This window comes from Homalodisca vitripennis, chromosome 1 (assembly GCF_021130785.1).
Source record: "Homalodisca vitripennis isolate AUS2020 chromosome 1, UT_GWSS_2.1, whole genome shotgun sequence".
Taxonomy (NCBI): Eukaryota; Metazoa; Arthropoda; class Insecta; order Hemiptera; family Cicadellidae; genus Homalodisca; species Homalodisca vitripennis.
In genome coordinates this window covers 141,662,501-141,679,155 of record NC_060207.1, presented here as the reverse complement: position 1 = coordinate 141,679,155, position 16,655 = coordinate 141,662,501, and the positions used below count along the sequence as shown (strand labels likewise).

General features: G+C 29.6%; 1 protein-coding gene across 3 annotated transcripts in view; it reads left to right on the top strand.

The window, feature by feature from the left end:
- The window catches only part of LOC124372502 (atrial natriuretic peptide receptor 1), an 884,633-nt gene that overhangs the window by 747,593 nt on the left and 120,385 nt on the right, over positions 1–16,655 (top strand). For all 3 annotated transcript variants that reach the window (XM_046830913.1, XM_046830916.1, XM_046830906.1), the window contains one exon: positions 1,851–1,928. In XM_046830913.1, the coding sequence (XP_046686869.1) occupies positions 1,851–1,928 (78 nt within the window). The remainder of the gene's footprint in view (positions 1–1,850; positions 1,929–16,655) is intronic.

Genomic DNA, 16,655 nt, shown 5'->3' with positions numbered 1-16,655 from the left:
CACTTACTTAAAAACCTAAGTAAGTTAAAATCCATTTGGAGATCGATCATTTTAAGAGTATATATCTAGTTTATCATTTAAAAATATAAAATCTTTATTAATAAAAGTAAATTTTTTATGTAAATAATCTAGAAAAATTTTTAAATATATCGTAATAGTTTTCTTTAAAACTTTCGATTGGGTAAATTTTGTAATGTATGTATGAATACTTACTCCTTCAAAATAAATTTTCATGTGAGAGATGTTTATTAAAAACACGAGGATTATCACATTGCACTGAAATCACACAATTAATCTTGCTAGCCACAAAATACACTGAACTTCCATTTGCAAAATTACCATGATGATTGTTTTTGTAAAAACTTTATCAACACAGACATTAGATGACAAAAATGGATAGCCCAACCAATAAAAACAAAACTTTATAAACGGCTGTATTAATTTACATAAGTTTCATAGAATTTCTATCAACGATATATTAGCTATACACAATGAAAAGTGTGACATGACTTTGTGGGCACGCCGCATTATGAAATTCATGCTTCAATGCTGTGCGTGTATCTGTTTTTGCGTCTCCTTATTACAAACACTATTATTATATTATATATATTAAAAAATCTTTAAAACAGTTCTTAAGAGATAAGTTTCAAGTATGATTATTAAAAATGTATAATCTATTACGTCTGCATTAGTTTCACTGTAAACGTAGCGTATTTGTGTAATTATAAAAAGATTCTATTAAGTATTTTCGTAATACGCATCAAGTGAGGATCAGTGGAATGTAACAAACAATAATTAATAACAGTTATTAATAAAGCAAAGTATGCAAATAACTGTTGAATGGAAAATTACCATGGATGAATTGGCGTATTAGTTATGCTTCATTAACAATGTAAATTATATCGATGGTATTAGCTATGCATGTTACTTTTATTTTATTCTGATTCAACTGCTAATAATACACATATATTGTAACTCTAGAATCTTTCTCTCCCTTTTAAAACAGATCGATAATGTCAAAAATTTATTTGTCAAATATTGTATACTTTTGTGTATAATTTTCATCCCAATAAGAGCTTGCTATTAGAATTGATTATTCCCGTAGTGATAATTACTGAAACCGAAAATGCATAGACTTATGACCCGATGTCTATCTCTGGTCCAGGGAATACAACTACATATAAATATAATTGTAATCACTACATTCTGGTGGTTTTCCTTATTATGTGCATTATAATGTTGAGGATTCACGAAATTACTCACCAATATTTAACAGTTAAGTCTAAAATATGTGTTTGAGATCGATACGTATAAAGTTTATCGGCAGAATAAATTATTTAAATTTAATTTCACGTGAGACGATTACTATATATATGTTCTTTGTATAAAGTTGTTAAATACAATATTACTGATATATTATTTAGTTAATATTTTTGATCAACGTAGAGAGTGTTAGTTAGCCTGTTTTATCTATAAAATATCAATTCCAATACAATTTGAAACTTACCCATAAATAAGTTTCAAAATTATAATAGTTCACATTGATATATGTTAAAATTTTCGGTTAGGAATAACCTATGTTCTACGAGTATTATTACGTAAACTGGTTCATCTTTTTTAACTCACTGTGCAAACATATGAAATCATATGGTTCTGACTGTAACTTATTACTACCAAATAATACTATACCTAATACAAATTTTATTACCTTTACTAAATAGTTAAAAACTATTATTTTAATTTCAGTACATCTGGATATAGAATTATTAGTTTTGGTTTTTTAATATTAAGTAGCTTATTTTAGTGCAAGGCTTTGTAGAATGTAATATTAATGTGACATATGGTTACAGGGGAATAAAGTCGCCATCAAGAGTGTCAAGAAAGCCCGCATAGAGCTGTCAAGGCCGCTCTTGCTGGAGTTGAAGAGGGTGAGTTTACTTCCCAAAATGATGGACTTTTAGATTAAATTGCCTACAATGAACTGATTCTGTATACTTTTTATCTTAAATGACTTTCGTTTAGTTGAACATTTAAGGTGTCTATTCTTAAATGTTTTCAATATTCTATATAAATTTTAATTAACTCAAAATCTGTAGACAACAATAGTATACGAGAATAGTATACGGGAAAATAGCCGATTAAATAAATTTGTCAAGACACTAATTTAAACATATGATATATTCTAAATTAAATTTTAAAATTAATTATTTAAATTATACATTTTTATGAGGTCCTAAAATATATATATAGATTGGGTGAAGTAGTACACTAATCTATGCCACTGGCATGACATTTATCTGTGTTGAAAAATCCCATTACATTTTTCGTTTCAAAATTAGCTTGTAGACTATAATCGTACAAGATTATAAGAGATTGTCGTTATTTCCATGTGAATTTGATCTTACATCAAGTTTCTAAATTTGAACAGTAGAATTAACATTATAACCTTGTTGTGGTAAAAAAAATAAATTTACAAATCAGCAGTCTAATTCCTTATGGAAAGAAATGAAGATCAGCTGTTATGTTCCAATTCTGGTGATTAATAAAATATTAAATCTGTTGGCAATGTACACTGTAGTGACAATCTCCGCTGCTGAGATAATTAGTATTAAATAATTAAAACCCAATCAAGGAGGATTTCAGATCAGTTTATTTAGCTGTGATATGGCAACGAGGGATATCTTTGTTCCAAAATATCGACGTGCCATTATATGTAATATAAAAATGTAACAGAAATATCCCAGTGCCACTAAAAAATAACGATGATTTCGTGACATTTACGGACGTTGGTAAGCCCTTGGCCATAGATATACAAGACTCAATATCGGATGATTCTCACACCCCGGGTAAATTCCTAACTCCAACACCCTCCAGGAATCATTGTACATTTTCTTAAGAATAATAAATGTATGCTGATGGCAAGATGAAGAGACGAGGTGCAAAGGACTTCTAGACAAGTAAGGAGGAGGCTGCTGGTTATGGCTAGGGAAGAGAGACAGGAACATAGCTAAAATTGATCAGAAAGCTTTTTAGCATAGAAAGTAAAGGAAAATATAATTTACCGGTTATAGTTACAAGATGCCAGGCTGACATTCAAAATATATTAATTATATTATAAATAGTATGAATACTTGACAAAGTAGATTTAATTATTACCTATTAATTTTACAATAGTTAAATTTAATTGGAATATTCTAAGAGTATTGATTGTTGTTTATTGGTCTAGTACTTTTACATCAGAAGTATGAGGACTAATTTTGTTACATTCCTATTAGAATTAGCTATACTACATTATTTACCTAAAACCATATTATCAAAACTCTTGGTAGAAGAGAGCGAAAAACAACTATATTAAATTCCAAATTTTCTTTTAGGACGAAAGCCGATGAAATAAATTTTTTTAAATACCAATAAATTGAAACGATACCGATTAATTGTAAAACGGCTGATGTAATTATGCTTGCTTTCAATATACTTGATTATACGATAAATTTGTTTAATGTTTACAGAAGGTATTAGCTTCCTACTACAATGTTCATTGATGTAGTTGATATCTGAATTTAAGTGAACCTAGTATTTATTCGTGTCAAAATATTATAATTATCGGAAGGCATGAACACTAATATTATGGATAACGGTTCAACTATTGATGACTATAGTTTAAAATTGGCTCTTAATTGAATAGATTAATAATTTCTGAACCATCTACGATTGGAAAATGGATAGATCACGTTCTAGTTCAATTTTAGAATAAAAATAAAGTAAAAATAGATGCAGTGGTAGTTTACAGTTATGTAACAGACCACTGTATGACAGCTATGTGCTTGCTGTGCTAAAACTGCTCAGGTGTCTTATTATATCAATGATGAACGGTCGACTTCTGGTCTCGATTATGTACTCTGGAGCCAGTATAAGAACGACGGAATACATTTTTTGCATTTTCTGTATTCTTGAAAAATTAAATTCTTTAATTGTAATGATTACTTTGTATCTGTATCTGACAAAAGAAATAAAACATAAAAAAGTAACTTTATTGGATTAATAACTTTTTTAAAAGGACAATACACTAGAGAATCTATGTTTTTGAGACCCGTGACCTTAAATGTCATTTCAACAGCCTTAATGCCTTAAAACTCAGTACCTTATCAATGCTTGATAGTATTAATGCTTCATTGATAAAACTATATTACAACAAAATAGCTAATGAATTCCAATATACTATAAAACAAAAGAATTTTGAGACAAGAGGGTTTCCAAACATGCTGTAGTTATTACAATATATAAAACTAATTCGTAAACGTTTTGTGATAATTATAGACCAATATCGTTGTTGTCTTCATTTTAAAAAGTACTTGAAAAAATTTACCAAACAATACGGTTTAAGCTTACCGAAGAAAACTAGTTTTTCCAGTACGGGATAAGACAAGGAATAGGAACAGAGATGTCCCTGCTTCAGTTATGGGTAGAGTGGCTAGTGGTATAAATAGTTGAAAAATGTTTCAGGGTTATTTCTAGATATTAAAAAGCCTTTGATAGAGTGCACCATGAAATACTTTCTACAAAAGATACAAGATTGCGGAATAAGAGGGATAGTGCATAAGTTGTTTATCAATTAATTACTTATCAGGTATAATATAGTGTGTAAATGTCAACTTTAGTTTAATTAGGTGAAATTAAAAAAGTAGAGTACCTCAATATTCGGTTTTGGGTACATAACATTATTTTTAATACAAATACATTACGTAAAAACCTTTGTTGTTTGTCTGTAACCTGTATGTCATCTCCACCATTATATTTTAAAAAAGGGATTTCGTTTTGGAATAACATTATTTTAAAATATGTTTTATTATGTATATACATTTTTACTATTTGTATATATGTGTTTATAATCAATTATAAGCTTAGAATTTAAAGTACCTCCTAACACTCTACGCCTTAAGGTGTAAATCTTTGCTGTAATTAAATGAATGTATGTTAGATTCGTATAGTATCGTGACTGTATGTGTATTAGTGTGTAACTAGAGAGAGAAACGCATGTAATTTGAATATATTTTATGTTTAAATGTATGAAATTTGTATAATATAAAATGGCATTTTACAAGTGTTCTATGTGTATTACCGATTTATGGAATGGAATATATGATTATGTTTGAACTTCAGCATATTACAAAAATAATGGTAGAATAATAAATCTATAATGTAGGAAACAGGAATTTTCCAGACATTTGCCATCGTTCACTGAAACAAGAAATCAGTAACACTATGTTTCGAGATCTGCAATCTCAATTACGAACAATTATCTATTTTCTATCTCGTATATATATATATATATATATATATATATATATACGTATATACATATATATAATATATATATACGTATATATATATACGTATTAATACAATATATCTCGTAGTAATTTTGTATTTAAATTATTCAAAGTAAATGTGTTGCAGTAATTACAAAAATGTATAGGAATCTTGTGGGTCTTTTACAGCACTATTATGTCATATATTTTGGTTTGTATATTGAGAGATAATATTTTTTAATACAAAATTCAAAAAAAAAAACGCTGCATATTTTCTTGTAATATTTACTTTAACTAATCCGCAAAAATAAAGTACAGAAACCTTGCCCTTTACACACTTTTTTCAAAATTAGCTGTCCTTAATAGTTGCAAAAACTTGGCAAAAAACTATTCTTAATTGAGTAGTCCAGACTATTTTACTTAAGATCTTTCAATAAAAAGATTAAGCATTTTTAAATGTAAATTTTTGACCAGGTTACAATTATCATGCCAAATTGTGTTTCAACATAAAACGTGCATAAACTTCGTGTTACAGAGGCAATGTGTTTTAGGCAATTTCGTGTACTTAAAATTGAGTGTTTTAGTTAGATCTTTTGAATTTGGGTGTCGAGAAACTATTTTAAAGTATAAATTTATAATAACAAAACATTCGTTTAATTGGTAACCATGCCGGTAGCAATAAAATTAAAAGGAGATATAAATTGTCAAACAAATTGGTACAATTATATGACGTACTAGCATTATAGCTTAACTACCCTCAAGATATATTGAGAAGGATATCATCTGTAGATTTTAAATTTTGCAGGAAACCTCCCAACGCCTAAGACAAAATAACATAAGTTCTATGAATGAATGAGGTGCATATCCATCCATGGATTTGGCTAAGCTAATTAAAGCTTATCACTCAGTGCTCTAGTACAATATTTATCTTTGGCTGCCGGTGGTTGTAAAACATTCTTTTCCGAAAGATTGCCTGCCTGCCTGTTGCTTCGAGAATAAATGAGATATATACTTCAAACTTTACATTAAACTTAACCGAAACTAGCGACTACACGATACGTAGACTAGCGCACTCTTGTTATTTCATATATTAAGTTCAGGCTAATCCTTATTAATAGCATATTGCTGCTTAGAGATACTTTGAAGAACTTTCTATTGCGAGAAGGAAGTGTTCCTCCAGTAAGTGTATTCCGAGTAAATATTCTTCACATGATTTCTCACTGATCAAAGCGACGGAACCCTCTGATCTCTGAGAACGTCAGTGTAGCGGAAAACAAGATTCTCTGTCAACAAGTGCCTATTGATTGATTCGAGTGTAAATCTCTTCACTGTTGAACTGAAAACAGCTGACTGGAATCAAAACTTCGAGTGATGAGTTTAACGATCATATATACTTGAGTTGAAAGATGGTGCACTTATAAATTATTGATTTTAAATTAACTTCAGAAATAAATTAACACTTTTAATGATATTTTAATTATAATTATGTTACTAATAAAATAATAGGATTATGTTTTGTGTCTTCCAAAATAATGCCCATAAGTTAGTGGTCATGTGTAACATTCACTACTAATAAAATTGTAATGGTTTTATATAAAGAGTGAACCAGAGCTCTACCAATATTTTCAGGTATTATTCCTGGGCGAAAGACACACCAAAATATTATATTTAAACTCTCAAAAACTCAATAATTGTCCAAACACCTACAATAATAATTTTTTTTACATAACAACCGTTAATTTTAGAAAGGTTTGTTGTAACAAGTTGAAGTTTGGTATATACCTTTATAACCTAAGTGCCTAATTACAGAGAAATTAAATATTTTAAAAGTTTTAAACGTAAATATCTTAAAACCACATAAGATTAAAAAGTCACATTTATTACGTTCCAGTTAGACATTTTAATTTCAAATCCATAGATACCAAGTGTGAGAAAACCGGTTCATAAATAAAGGAGAAATGGCGCTTTAAAAAACCGAGTACTACACTGTATTCACTCTCAGTATGTGACAGCTCACTGTTTGTGATTCACAACAATCAGTTGTTTCAATTTTAGCTGATTTAATCGGCTGATTATAACTACATTGTTGAACTGTGGTCATAATATCGTTGAAGGATTTGGTTTTCTTTTGATTAAAACATAAGAAATGTGTATAAGACTTGGTTGTTTCACCGTGCTTTGGGATCGTGTCAGTTAACATCTTAATGCATTCAATTGTGCACTTGATGAGACAATGAGAATACCTTTTCACCTAGATTTCACTACTTTTTGTAGTCTAGGTATCTCTGATGTTTGAATCAATGCAAAGAGTTTGTGTTGAGCTTCTTCGTTCTTCGTCGCCGACTATTTTTTGGATAACTTCAAACGAACATGACTTCATATTTCAGGAGTCAAGTCTGCGACAGAATCAGATTTCATGCTGCACGTAAGTGAAAAGTGAACTGAAGCTAAACTCAACATTCGCATTAAATAGACATAATATTATAAATTGAATTTAATAAACTACATTTCAATTAGTTATTACATTAGGTTATTAATACTACGGTGACCGTGGGCTCACTCCTGAAACTAGCCATTAAAACATTTATTCTGTATAGGCTAAGATAACTATCTTAAGTGCAAGTTCAAGAATGGTTTAATTTTATTGTAACTGCTATTCTTCTATTGGAACGGTCTACGTGAAGTCAGTATACAGTTTTGAATGTAAACATAGATTGATATACACGTCATTCTAAGAGCTGGTTAAGCAAAGAAGTAGGACCCAAACAACACTTTTAAAGCTTAATCTGTTATAAAATGGTGGCAGTTCAAACATTTAAAAAATACCTATGAATTAAGAAGAAAAATCAGGAAGCTGCTTAAATTAATTTAATTTCACATTGAAAATGTATATAAGTTAGTAACTATAGGAACACAAAATCACCTACTTAGATTGTTATAATATGAGGTATTCGAACCATTCTTAACAAGTGTTTATACTTCCACATAAGATCAGTGTTGAAACTTTTTGTTTAGGATTAACCTCCACCAATTTGTTTAGGATTAACCTTTCGAAGTCTAATTTGCGGTATGATGTTTTTAATTAATGGTACGCATAATATGCTTATATTTAACATTTTCCTCTGATCCTTTACGGGCCATTTCTTAGAGGGCGTGAAGAGCTACTGATTGCATCAAAAGATTAAATTCTATGCCACCTTTCACTGTAAAAAGTTTTCTCTTTGTACGTTTACGAGTACAGCATCCCTATATAAGTGGAGTATATTTTAAGCTACTCCACGGAACATTTATTTTTCAAGATATCGACCGATAGATTATATAAACACCAAGGCATGAAAGTTTTTGTGACGTAACTACTAGGTTTCATTTCGTGAATGAGTAGTAAAGTTCTTATTTACCAGTAATCGCAGGAGAGAATCTTGTAGAATGTACCAAACAAATTAAAACAAGGCAATAGAATATATTTAAGAATATCATGATCGTTTCGATAAAACAAGTCATTGTCATGTTATAAATATTTTTTGATTATGTTATCAACAAACGGGGTTATGTAGCTCATTAAACCTCAATTAAATGGGTGGTTGTTGTTGCGTGCAGAGAAAACAAGCATATTCCTAGTTCATAACCAGAGTAACAAGTAGCATACAACTTTTTATAAAGAAAAAATATAATAAATGCGAGTTTGTTTCCAAAAATGTACATGAAAAAGCATTTTCAATCTGTAAAAGTCTTAATTATAGAACCTGGAGTAATAAATACAGTTTCATCAAATATGTTTTCAGTTCAACGGTAAAGAGATTTACACTCGAATCAATCAATAGGCACTTGTTGACAGAGAATCTTGTTTTCCGCTACACTGGCCCTCTCAAAGATCAGAGGGTTCCGACGCTTTGATCAGTGAGAAATCATGTGAAGAATATTTACTCGCAATAATTTCAGTTGGAGGCACGCTCCCATCCAGTAATAAAAAGTTCTTCAAAGTAACGTGAAGTTCAAAACAGTAATGTGATATATAAAAGGAGAATACAAACTTGAGTTATGAAGTAATAAACGATAAATATTACTTATAGAAACATTTTATAAGCTACTGTAGCTGTACATTGGTGTGTTTGCGATTTTGTTACGTTCAAATAATTCTTCTACCCTGTTAAACTCTAATACTTTGTAATCTTATATCTTAGAAAATTTATTGAAATATACAACTAAAAATTGTTATATTGGAATTTTGTCTTCAGTATTTTAGGAGGGTTTTTATATTGAATGATTGATTATTTCAGAAAAAATAATAATTGGCAGTTGTCTTATTGTAAACTAATACCATATATTAACAGCTTTCTTATAAACTATAACTTTACTTTTAAAAGTTGAATGTGACTATCCTACAACAATCACAACACCATTATACAGATTTTAAAAACGTATTATGGTAAATACCAAATTTTATAGCAATCTACCATCAATTGTCATTTCTCTGCATTGCAATATAAAATTTGTTAACTCATATTTATGATTTCGATATATTATATCACTTTATCAATTTGGTTTTAATCCCTGTATAATTCAATTTGTCTGTAAATCGTGGTAGATGTATAAATTGCATTTATGATTACAAAATTTGTAATCACCATATAATACACCATATTTAATATGGTGTACGTAAAACATTTATATTACTTTTATAGTCTTTTATAGACAGAAAGCTTTAACTTGTGGATGTTGTCTATAAACGTCAAACTAAAGTTAATTATTACTTTCGACGGTTAAATTTTATACTCTACATGTTAGAATTTTCATGTGCTCGTAATACTTTCAAACTTAGAAATTTCTCCACCTTGAGACCTTACAAAACACAAATCCTTGCAAGCATACAGATTTTTGAGAAAACGTAGGCTTAATTTAGTTGTAACCAATCATTTATAGGTACGTAAACACATTCACTTGTAATGATGGATTCGGTTAATTTTTAACAGTTGTTATGCGGAAACCTTAAGAGTTACCACTAAGTTAGTAATATTTTAAAAGTCCCATTTTTATTTTTATTTTTAAATTACCTAAGATACAAATTTTACACAAATTTGAACGTTTGCAAATCTTGACACCTTTTTCTGAGACTAGCTAAAAACTCATCCAAGCAATGCGTCAGTACTACCTTGTATAAAGTTGTAATTTGCTCAATAATACGGCAATCATAGTGTTCATCGATATATATGCAGTGTTTCTTTTTGCACTTCTAAAAACTTTTTGCGGGAGCTATCTTAAAACCTTACAAGATATTCCAAAACAAGTATAAGCATACATTGTTGTAGATTATCTGAAATTCTTAAAAAACATTTAGCTTTGCTCTAAGATATAAATTTCCTATTTCTAAATTTGGCCATATTGAAAAAAGTTGTTTAACTACATAATTTAAAGTGAGGTGTATTATTGAATTGAGTATGCCAATACAACACATGTTCTACAATTATAAATCTATGTCATAAATAAAAATTAACTGTTAAATGTGTTGCTAAGTGCTAATCTCGATAATGGCTGGACTGATTCGTCTATTTTTAAAACTATTTTTTTGTAGTCCATATCTATTTCCTGAGATATTTCAAAACATAATTCAACTTTAAATGACGCCAGTTAACACTTTCAGTTGAATTTCGCTAAAGAGTCAACAAAAAATTGTAAACACTTAAAACTTTTAGAAAATATTAAGTATACAGTGCTTGGACAGTATTATACCAAATATATTATTATTTGATTAATGTATAAATACCACCAGGAATATCGTAAGTAGACGCTTTTTAATCTGAATTGGTTTTCGTGACCTATTTACGTTTATATTTTTTTGATCGAAAGCAACATCACTAAGCTAACTTTGGAAGCTTAAATAAATTAGACTATAAGTAAATTTAAACGGCAAGAATATACACTTTTCAACTAGTAACTTATCACTTTTATATAAATATAATATATTTATATAATGATAGTAAATATATAATATATATATATATATAAATAAAATAATAATAATAATCAAAGTAATATATTAAATTATTACTAAATAGTAAATAAGTATATAATTTCTTCATCGTTATAAAAAGACAAACTTATATATGGCATTTAGAGAGTATCTTATATCGGAGGTGGATTACACAGGACGGGTATTAGACACGTTTTGACCGAAGTAGGTATTGATAATTAATATGTATGTACTGGCTACATATTTTGTATCGTCCCAATAAGACAAACGTAAATATATTTGACTTAAAGTGAATTTAAACAGTGGGAGTACAATTTTAGGCTGTAATAGTTTCTTAGTCTTTAATTTATGCTCTTTATTTTCTTTACAAACACAACAAAGCAAACTCAATTTATACCACTAGAGATATCTTATAACAGAAATATATCACAAGAGCCTGCTGTAAGAGACGCTGTTCCGTAGCACATTTTGAAGACTAACATTAGTTTGTATATAATTTTTATAAGGGCATCACAATAAATTCTTGCAATCTGTGGCAGCATAAATTAGTTAGGACGAAAGTAAATTTAAACGGTTAAGACACCTTTAAAATGTTTGTTTATAAAAGGAGTAGGGACTCTCGACCCTACTTATCTTCTTCTGGGCAACAAGGTAAACTCAACTAATGCAGACCGTAAATAATCTACAATGGCTGAAAACAGACGCTTTTTGTTTAACACTGGTTGCATATATTTTCCTAACCGTGACAATTTCAACGATCCACCGGAAATATTTTTAAATAGGCTTAAATGTATATGGTCGTACATTTACAGCTTTATCTAGTTTTTCTTTAACTTGTGTCCACTTATCGTATAAATCATACCATTTTCTTAGATTGAAATAATCCTGCTTATCGTACAAATCGAAGGGTAGTCCAAATATATGGAATTGAAAATCATCTGACAATATAACACATTTTCCCCTGATACTTCCCAAAGTTATTTTGTTGTCTGTTGTATTGAGAATTCTGTGTTGGAATTTGTGCATGTAATCTATTAACACTTCTCTTGCCGTCTTCGTGTTATTTTGTGCCTCTTGTTCTCTTCTTAGTCTGAATAATATTGTCTCCGAAGGGTTCAGATTTAGAAATTTATCAACGCTTTTCAAAAAATCATTAAAGTTGATTCCAAGATATACAGATCCGTGGTGTAGAGTGAACACATTACTTATATGCCTAACTCTGATGTCGAACACTCTGATGCCGCATCTGAATTGTTCCTCGAAACTGAGGATTTGTGTTACCGCAAACCCCCTGAAGAACTGGTCATTAACTTCGAAGGTAGCGCTGTTGTGGGTTCCTGGCAGTGCCAGCTGACTCAGTCTAACATCATCCCTTATACGACTCATCCAAGTTACGTCTCTCGTGAAACCCGTCAGTGGCATTCCTCATATAAGCTCGGTCATAATGTGCTTCAGCCAAGTAGGCAAGCAGGTTAAGGGCAACTCCCATGTAAGTTGACCAGTAACTCATGTTATTTCTGAACCTAACCTCAGAACTAAATTCAATTTCAGAAACAAAATATCCAACGAAAGCCAAGACTTTATTTTCAATCTGAAAAAAAGTTAAATTAGCATCGCACATAACAATCATATTATATTGGTTTTACCATGAGTTTTCATTCATCACTTACAGTGTTGATTTATTTAATTTCTAGAATTAAAGGGTGCTTTACTATAAATTTGTGCAACCCTGTACAAATATAAGCGAATGATTAGCTGTAGCTATCAGATTTCTCAAATTTAGATCACAAGCCTACGTTGTACGAGTATCATAAAAGCATTCAAGCTAATTTTTATTTTTAGAGATCTTAGCTTCTTTTAAAGAAGCCGATTAAAGCGCTCCATTCTGTCAGCTCCAATGATCTTGACACATCAAAACCGTAGATTGTTAAGTTAAGTTTTCAGTACCTTTCAAGTGTATGAAGGCTTTCGTTCTTGGAGTCTGAACAGGATTCGCGTGGACTTTCTGGTTCTACAGCAATTATATAGGAGATTTATAGTCTCAATATTTTTAATATGCTCTACATAAATGCCCTTTCATCGATAATGATGTAGGTATATCCTAAGAGGCTCCCCTACCTTCATCTCTCTCTCTCCACCGGCTTCTAACTGCTTCCAAAGTAAATAAGTTACGTAGTTTTACGGGGATTAGGTAACAAACTAGAATATGAATAATACTCTAATCATTCAGAAGGAATCTGAGAATACCATTCTATTCAATGTTTCTATACTGATTTATATGAATATTCTTAAGATAAATTGATGTTGAATTTAAAATTTTGTGAAACATAAATCTGTAAGTAGCACAAATAAAACCCACCAAATACAACACCCAATCGTAATGTTATTGAAAGTGTTGTATGTTTACAAACTACTTATCATTTACTATATGACAACAAAATAATTTATAAGAAGTTTTGTTTCGTACTCAAAATTTTTGTTTTATGATTAAGTACTTTCAAAGCTACGCTCTACATTACTATTATTATCTGTGATAATATTGTAATTGTGTACACACCTGTCCGTGTGCTGAATATGTATGGACGTATTTATTATTCAAGATTTATTGTTATACACAGTGTTTAATTATTATATCCCATTTGCACCTGGTGACGCAAACAATAATATTTAATATCAAGCAATGCATAGGAAGCTACAAGCAATTGACAAATGTTAATTCCGACTACTGTATTTATTACATTTTATTTACTCTAGAAAACTCTTTTTTATATTTGAGTTCCCCCAAACACTCTGGACTAGACAGTTACGAAAGTGAGAACAAATTAAAATTAAAGTCTTAAATAAAAATAAATATGAATATGAATAAATATTGTGTCGTTTTAGAAGCATCACTCTTTTTCTATAAATTTTACGAATGTTGATAAAATCTCCCTTAATAAAAACAGGATATTACTGTTTTATTGAAAAGAGGAGTCTACAACAACTAACATTAGCTTTTGAGAATTAATCAGAACAATATTCGAAGAACAGCAACCATTGTAAGAAAATATTACTATTTGAACTTCAAACCCCTTTTGGTCATTTGTTATTTGAAATTGTTAAATTCGACGGTACTACTTCTGGAGCATTTACTCGCTTGGCCAATTAACTCAATTGACCTCCTTCATCAGTCTTTCCCTGCTTTTACCTTAAATTCTCAAAACCCTGAAATCGACAATACATACAGAAACTGTATAAACCCTTTTAGGAAATGTATAACTTCAAATAGTCTAGCATGAAGGATCTAAATGTTTTATTAGTTTATATGTCATTGTAATTGTTGATTTAATAATAAGATACTGTGGTGTGGGGTGGGATGTAACATGGCAATACTGCGTTCATAGGTTTTAAACGTCAAAAATATAATTAACTTTTTCGTAGTTAATCCATTAATATTAGTAGTATTAGTTTAAGTAATACTCTGAGTGTAATAGATGTATTATTATCACAAATTTTTATTTATTTATCGATAACGTAAAAACGGACAAATGAAAATTACTAGTAGTTCTTTAATAAGCGGAAGTTGATTTGTTTACGGACAATTTCAGGTGAAGAATCAAGCGTTTCAAGCTGTGTTGTTGAAATTAACATTAAATACTGTAGACAAACGAACATTAAAGACAAAACATAGAACAGTGGCTCAGTATTACACATATTCACTGTTAAAAACGAGATTTCATATACAGTTAATATTATTAACACTCCGTGTTCGAATAATTTTTCACTGTTGCCACAATATTAGAGTAAAAAGCATAAAATATATACATTCCGCATTTTTATAAAATATATCATATTTTTTATGGAACTTTTGGTAGCCAAATTTTAATACAATATGCCATACTAAATTATGGATAACAGTAGAATCTTAACATTGACACACACATTTGGTTTATACAACATCAAAATTGTGTTTTTCAAAATGTTTTAAAATTAAGGCTTAATATTCAGAGGGTAAAAACTTATGGATATAAGTCTGATTGAGCGTATTGTTTCGAATTACATTATTTAAAAAGAAATTGGTTTGGGTAGTAATGATAATTAGGATAAATAATATTCCACACTACTATTTCAAATTGATGCTTGGGGGGGAGTGGCTTAACGGGAACCCTTTTCAACTGCTTTGGGACATGAGTGCAAAGAAATTAACATTCCTCAATGCGTTTTCATCAACACAACCTCCAGATGTATGAGGCTATATTTTAGTTATTATTTATTAATTGATGGTTCAAGAGTTCAAAATAAACTAATTCAAATATTAAAAAAATGATTTATACTTACTGTAATTAGTGGTTTTAATCCATTAATTGAAAGAATTTATTTTCTCACTCCAGCACAGTACAAATAATAGAGTCTTAATATATCAAAACATCGGATGATTGTGCATTACTATAACAATGTCTAGGCTAAATGTCCAAAACCATCTATTTATAAACAATTAACATAAATATGTCTTTAAACTTGAAGAATACAGCATATAAAGAAAACTAAAAAATTATCAGGTTCCGGTGTATTAACATTAGGTTTTAAAAATATGTATAATTTAGGTTAAAAAAAATCTATTTCATATTCTGTTCAACAAAATCACTAATACATTCTTGAAGCGCTTTTCTTATTGGAAATTAGATATTAATAATAGTTTTTTTTTATTTTTGTGAAGCCTTTCGTACTCAATGAGAACATCATCAGACCCACATAACTGATTAAAAAACACCACTATTATTTGCGGCTTATCCTCACTTTACTAATTTATATATATATATATATAATAACAAATTAGACTTCTTAGTTTAAATTTCCTTTAATATTTCGGCTTTGCCGTTTTCAAAAAGGTATAATAAAAGGTATAAAACAAAAATAACACAGCAACAAAATTTACACAAGTAAATAAATAAACATTTGCATAATTTGCATATATATATATATAAATAAAACACACAAATATAAAGATATAAAGAGTCAGTTTTAAACAACTGAACTGGTTGACAAAGCGTTCGGCAGTAGTATTGTGGGTGAAAGGAATGAGACGGAAAAAAGCCCGGTTTTGGGTAATTGACTTTTCAACTAACGATCTGTGAAGTGCTTTTCTGCAAATGAACTCACCTTAACTTTACCTTGTGATTTTGTTTCGGACCCAGTTATACTTTCAATACATATACCTACAAATTTGTGAAGCAATTTAGTTTCACATTTTACTGAGTGCCATCAGTAAGCATGAGATATTTGTTGACAGATTTACTGATTCTTTTACAGAAAACGCAAGGCATACTAAAACTGTATTGTGTTATGAGCTTTTTGAATAATAATCTTAGTGAGGTTACATTTTAACGTATTATAAAAGA